The 6,732-nt window shown below is 47.0% G+C and overlaps 1 protein-coding gene across 2 annotated transcripts in view; it reads right to left on the bottom strand.

The window, feature by feature from the left end:
• Positions 1 to 1,437: 1,437 nt before the first annotated feature.
• Positions 1,438 to 6,732, bottom strand: part of Ciapin1 (cytokine induced apoptosis inhibitor 1) — a 14,284-nt gene continuing 8,989 nt past the window's right edge. For both annotated transcript variants that reach the window (XM_041650281.1, XM_041650282.1), the window contains exons 7-9: positions 5,464 to 5,579; positions 2,569 to 2,647; positions 1,438 to 2,068 (exon numbers count right to left, since the gene is read on the bottom strand). In XM_041650281.1, coding sequence (XP_041506215.1) covers positions 1,958 to 2,068; positions 2,569 to 2,647; positions 5,464 to 5,579 — 306 coding nt within the window. In that variant the 3' untranslated portion in view covers positions 1,438 to 1,957. The remainder of the gene's footprint in view (positions 2,069 to 2,568; positions 2,648 to 5,463; positions 5,580 to 6,732) is intronic.

Raw genomic sequence — 6,732 nt, 5'->3', positions numbered from 1 at the left:
GGATTCTAAGCTTACAAACGGTTAAACTTCCCCTTAGGCAGGCATCACAGAATCAAGACTCTGCTCAGCGACAAACTGTGTTCCACCAGCCCTCAGTGTCCGGCTGTGATCCGGGCAGGGGCACTCTCCGCCATCCCAGGACTGCCACCGGGGCCTGTCCTCTCTGTCAGCCTTCGCTGGAAATCAACAAGCAGGGTCTCAAGGGCTTGTGGCATTTACTAAGCTCACAAGGAAGCTCTTACCCAGGAGCTCCTCCTCAAACCCAGAGGCCAAAATGTTTGTCCCTCACCTTGGCAACTGCAGAAGCAATCAACAGTCTGTGGCTGTCAGTTTTCGTTGCTGGATGACAAACCAGTCAGCCACATACCCACTTATTATCTCAGTCATTGGCTCTGGCCAGAGAAAACCTTTCTTGGTTTTGGTACTGGGAATCAAAACCAAGGCCCTGTGCATAGCAAGTGCTCTATCCACGGACCCAGGCATTACCTCGGGCACAGGCTGTGCTCTCATTAGAAACCCTTTAAGTCCTCTTCCAAGATGACACCGTGCTGGCAGAACCTAGCTCCTTGTAGTTGTCGGGATGCAGCCCCCATTTTCTTGGGGGCTGTGCATTGGGGCACGCTGTTTACTTCTCAAAATTTCACAACTAGGGGTAGAAAGATGGCTCAGCAGTTAGGAGCACTGGCTGCTCTTCCAGAGGACCCGGGTTTAATTTCCAGCACCCACATGGCAGCTCATAACTGTAACTCTAGTTCCAGGGGATCTGAAACATTCATGCCAGTGTTCACAAAAAAAAAAAAATAAAAACAAACAACAAAACCCCTTCACAGCCAGCTTCTGCATGGGCAGTAAGACAAACGCTTTGTTTTCTAGACCTTTTAAAGGATCAATAGCCTGGCCATGCTCACCCAGGATAATCTTCCTTGTAACTAACAGTAAGAGCGGCAGGGACTGTGAGTCTACCTACAGAGCCTTTCACTTTATTGGAGTTCTCCACTCAGGCCCAGAAGAGAAACTCCAATGTCATCCAGGTCTCGCTGTAATTGGAGGAGAGGCAACACAAGGCAAGGGTCTCTTAGGCCAATGGAGATTCTGCTTCTTAAGCAGCATGGACCAGCACAAGCAAGCTAGGAGAATTAAGTTTCAAGGACAGGTTAACAGTGGCATTTTTATTTAAAACAGAAAAGACCAGGCACGATGGATTACAGGCGTGTGGATGGGCAGCAGGGAGAAAAAAGGGGCCCCCTGTTCTGACATTTACTGTTGCTGGCCTGGCCTGCTTCTCCCCCCCTCTCCACCTGGACTCTCCTACAGGAGATGGAGACAGGCCCTACTCTATAAAGGCAGCTCTGGCCCCACTCCCGTGTGACTTCCATAGTCCAAGTTGAATGTGGATGACTGTGGCAGACCCCACGCATATACACACATCACAAGGGACACATAGAAACATAGAAGTTTACTATCTATTGCTTAACAGAGATGACATCAGGACACAGATACAACACTACAGCAAAATGGGGTGAGGGAAGGGCAGAGGGACACAGATGGATCACAGCAACTGGGGAGTGACTTCTTTGGTGCCCCTGAGGCCCTTTGACAGCTGACCCACGGCTCCAAGAACTGCACACTGAAGATCAGTAGGTGGCGGCATCACCGAGAGGAGCCTGGAGCTTCTACAGCATAAATACTCAAGGGTCTAGCTTCAGGGGTGGAGAGGTCAGCACGGTCCCATCAGGAGCGGAGTTCCTTAGGGTGCACCTTCTCCTAACACTATCAAGAGGCAGGTCCCCTCACACCTTGGTCTTCAAGACATAGCAGCACCACACAGCACCGCACCACCACGGCTTCACTCTACTACAAGCCTTTCCCTGCAGATGTTCTCAGAGTGGGAGGAGGCAGTGGTGGGGCTGAGGGTCAGGAGTTGGCTGGAGGAGGAGGTGTGTGCCTGAGGTTCCTCCTAGGCATCCTGGAGATTGCTGTTGTTCAGGAGCACCTGTTCTCCGGGCTTGAAGGCTGGCATCCCAAGGTAGGGGCAGTTGGCGCATCGGAAAGCGTCTCCCAGGTAGCACTGTAGAGAGAGCCAGAGTCACCCAGAGAGGCTAAGGGCCTAAGGACATCTTAGTATGCCCACAGGTCTCTTGTTTTATGAAAAGTCAATCAGTAAGAGTTCCAGTCAGGTGATATACACCTGTAACTGCTGTGCTTGGGAGGCTGAGACAAGTTTACAGCCTGCCTGAGCTACCGGGCAAGCCCCATCTGAAGGAGGCGAGAGGGCTGGTATCTCAGGCAGCCTTGAGGATCACTATAGGATCACAGCAACATCAGCCAAATCGCCGAGTTAACTACATCCCACACCAAGGAAGAGACTTGGGTAGCAAAATAAAGAAATAACATGGACACGGGCTCGAGAATGCTGACCCTTCTCAGGACAGCCTCTCTCATCACAGGTATACACATGGCCTTTCACATTGGCCTATGAGAAAATCCGATACAAATCCGTTGAGTTCAGCCAGTCTGTGTCCTGATGTCACAGGAGTGGGCACATGATGGTGAGGGGCAGGTACATACGTTTCCACAGGCTGACTTGGGCTGAGTACCCTGCTCCTTTGACTTCTCTCTTTCCAGTTCTTCTGCAAGGCCACAGGTGCTGGGGGAAAACCAACGGCTGGTGAATAGACTTGCCACCTCTAACAGTGCTACATACATTTCTAGACTTTTCAAGTTAATGCTATGGAACCAGCAGGCTCGGGGTGAGGCTGCTGGGGAAGACAGCAAAGTCGCCAGTTTCCAAACTCCAGAGCAGACGGAACTGAGATGCAGTTCTGCGGCAGAGCACGCACCTAGCATATATAGGACCCTGGGCTTAATCCCCAACACCACAAACAAAGACAATAAACAGAAGAAAATCTGAATTTTCTCTTGCAATCCTCTCATTTGTAATGTTGGGAAACTGGAACACCTGGAGCCTGATGAGGGCTGCACGTGGTAGTCAGGCCCGAAATCCCAGCGCTGGAGAACAACTCCAAGTTTAAGGTCTGCCTCAACTATATTGAAAGACTATCTCAAAAAAACAAATGAAAAATATAATAAAAACAACCAGTGGATGAATAAACAAGCCAGGCCTGCCCCGCACTAGCACAAACACCAACACAAAGCTTCCACGTCAGGACAATGACACAGATACCTACAACTTCACCTCTTAGACCTCCAGAGCTACAGAAACGATACTGTTGGAGAATCAGCTCAACAGATAAACTACCACTCCCACTGCCCGCTGGAACCTCAGGGTGCCAAAGGGCCGGCAGCAGACATTGGAGGACTTCCCCTGAGCAATCCAGCCAACCTGAGTATAAGACACAGGGCGCTGGAAATCCGGGCCTCCAAACATCCACCTAGGCTGATAAAAGTGAACCAATCAATCCACCTAGATGCTCGGTTAACATGATCAGCGTGTTCTTGTTTGTGTTAAGAAGTTTTTGAGAGTCTTGTTATATAGTCCAAGCTAACTTTGTTTGTTTGTTTGTTTTGGTTTTTCGAGACAGGGTTTCTCTGTGGCTTTGGAGCCTGTCATGGAACTAGCTCTGTAGACCAGGCTGGTCTCGAACTCACAGAGATCCGCCTGCCTCTGCCTCCCGAGTGCTGGGATTAAAGGCGTGTGCCATCATCGCCCGGCTAACTTTGAACTTACAACCCTGCCTCAGCCTTTTGCATGCTGGGATTCTAACTACGCACCACCACACCTGACTCTGTCCTTCACTTTTAAATTATGAAGGCTATGACCACCAAGCATCCTAGGAAATCCTCTAACCAGGGAGCAGGAGGCCAACAAGAAGAAAAAGGCATCTTGGAAGGAACAGAAAAGGAGAAACTGCTCTTGCAGAGGACTCGAGTTTGGTTCCCTTCATGGGTACCAGTGTACAAAAACAATTAAGTAACAAAAATAAAATAAAATAGCTGGGCGGTAGTGGCGCCCAGGAGACAGAGGCAGGTGAATCTCTAAGTTCAAGGCCAGCTTGGTCTACAGAGCTAGTTCCAGGAGAACCAAGGACAGAAACCCTGCTTTCAAAAATCAAAAACAAAATAAAATGAATGAATAAACAAACAAAAAAAAAAACACCCAGCAACATAAAAAGCAGAGTAGGGCATGATGGCACATACTTTTAATCTCAGCACTGAGAGACAAATGCAGAAGAAGCTCGGTGAGTTCGAAGCCAGTCTTGTCTACACAGTGAGTTCCAGGACAGTCAGGGATACTGAGAGCCCCTGTCTCAAAAAGTCAGGGGAGGATATTAGCTTCTTAATATCCAAATGAAAAACAATGATCAACATATTGGGAGGAGGGCACAATAGCAAAGAGAAAACTATAAACTAAAATCATGATAGGAGGAAGAAATCAATAACTAAAGGTTTAGAAGATTGATAATCTCCCAGAAAGGAGCAAAAGGAAAAACCTGAGAAATGTAAACCAGGGGGAAAAATGACAGGATCAGCAAGATGTGGCTGAGCACACCTCTAAAGTCAACACTCAGTCTCTGTGATCCTAGACCACCCCGCTCTACAAAGATAGTTCCAGGCCAGCTAGGGCTTCACAGTAAAACCCCCATTTCAAAAATAAGCAAACAAAAAGAACCAAAGAGGTTCAACATCTAAGTTACATGCTACTCAGACAAAAACTCATAAACAAAATAAACACTTCGCCCAGGACCACAGACTTGGCTTTTTAAGACTGCAAAGATGCACTGGATGAGCCCGGTGGTGGTGGTGCAGGCCTTCAATCCCAGCACTTGAGAGCAGAGGCAGGCGGATCTCTGTGAGTTCAAGGCCAGCCTGGGCTATAAGAGCTAGTTCCAGGACAGGCTTCCAAGCTACAGAGAAACCCTGTCTCAAAAAAAAAAAAAAAAAAAAAACAAAAAACAAAAAAAAGATGCACTGGGTGGTCAGTGCGCAAGAGAGCAGATGACACCTGACACACGACAAACCACCCAAAATGGCATCAAGAAACGAGGGCCCAAGGATCTCTTTACAAAATGGAGAAAGTGACCTTCTGGATCAAGGATTTAGGGCAGGATTTAGGGAAGCTGGCCTGTCTTTTTATCAGGGTCATCTGAAGACAGAAAACAGCAGGACAGTTTCTGAGCGCTTAAAATGACTTCTGACCTGGGAACTGGGAATACTATGATACTTTCTTTTTTCCTTTGGTTGTTTTGAGGCAGGGTTTCACTGTGGAAGCCTTGCTGGCCTGGAACTCTCTATGTAGATCAGGGTAGCTGGAACTCAGAGAGATCTGCCTCCTTCGGCCTCCCGAGTACTGGGATGCTCAGCTAGGATACTTCCATTTCTTATTCTATCTAGTTCTCTATGCACCTCACATCTCACAGGAAAACCCGTTCTCAGGAGAAGAGGCACAGAAACAGATGACCACTGGAGAAGAAGCTGCAGCCCAGACCTGCCCCCAGCACTCACCAGTTCTTACAGGCCTTCCTCTTTTTCCCTTCCCCACACGAAGGGGCCTTCAGGGAGGCTGGATCGGGCTTCTTTAAATCTTCTGGATCTAGCAGTTCATCTGAGTCAATGAGATCCTGGAGAGTGAACACAACACTTAAGAACACAGCTACGGTCTCTCTGATGAAAAGCTGAGGTAATCACAGGCCGAGAGCATGCACGTACAAGACAAAGTCAAAGCTACACCCACTGTGAACTATGCCATGTGCTGAAGAGGCCGAAGGTCCATGAGAAACTGCATAAGGCCAGAAATAGCTGCAAAACTGGCTGATACTATGTAGAGAACGTGTGTGTATGTACATGTACACACACGCGTGTGCATAGTGAGGGTGGGAGCAGGTGAAATAAAGAGATATGCTGTATTTATTTCAACATATGGATAATCATGGGAATAAAGTCAATAGAAGCAAAACATTTTCCATAAAATTTCAGAGGAATAAAAGCAAATAATTATACATATAAAAAAAATCACACGCCGGGCGGTGGTGGCGCACGCCTTTAATCCCAGCACTCGGGAGGCAGAGACAGGCGGATCTTTGTGAGTTGGAGGCCAGCCTGGTCTACAAAAGCTAGTTCCAGGACAGGCTCTGAAGCTACAGAGAAACCCTGTCTCGAAAAACCAAAAAAAAAAAAAAAAAAAAAAAAACCACACATATATTTGTGTAACTTTTTTGTAAATGTGAAGAGTTGTATCTATAAATTCTGAGAGCATCAGCCATGGTGTATTTTGCTCATCACTCTTATCTCAATAGTAAAAGGGTGTTTAAACAATTTTCTTTCTTTCTTTCTCTTTCTTTCTTTTTGGTTTTTTAAGACAGGGTTTCTCTGTGTAGCCATAGCTGTTCTGGAACCAGGCTGGCCTCAAACTCAGCAATTCATCTGCCTCCACCTCCCAAGTTCTGGAATTCAAGATATTTGCCACCATGGCCCAGTTTAAAATTCTTATAGATATGACAGATCAAAGGTGCGAACACTAAGTTCAAGTCAGTGAGCATTCAGTGACTTTCACTGAATTTTATTTAGTCAGTATTTGGTTGCCTAGACAGAGGCCAATAAAATACCTCAGCTGCTAAATCCTCTCCTGGTTTAAGTCTACAAGAATCTTTACTATTTCGTGTAAAGGGAAGACAAGAAAATCTGTAGGAGAAAATGCTCTTAAACACTGCAAAGATTTGTCATTCATATTTGATTTCATAAAACGCTGATTGACCAACAGTCAGGCAGGAAGTG

The sequence above is a fragment of the Microtus oregoni genome, unplaced genomic scaffold (genome assembly GCF_018167655.1).
Source record: "Microtus oregoni isolate MIOR12 unplaced genomic scaffold, Mior012 000004F_ref0000308, whole genome shotgun sequence".
NCBI lineage: Eukaryota > Metazoa > Chordata > Mammalia > Rodentia > Cricetidae > Microtus > Microtus oregoni.
The sequence above is the reverse complement of the archived record's forward strand: the minus strand, read 5'-3'. Positions and strand labels throughout refer to the sequence as shown.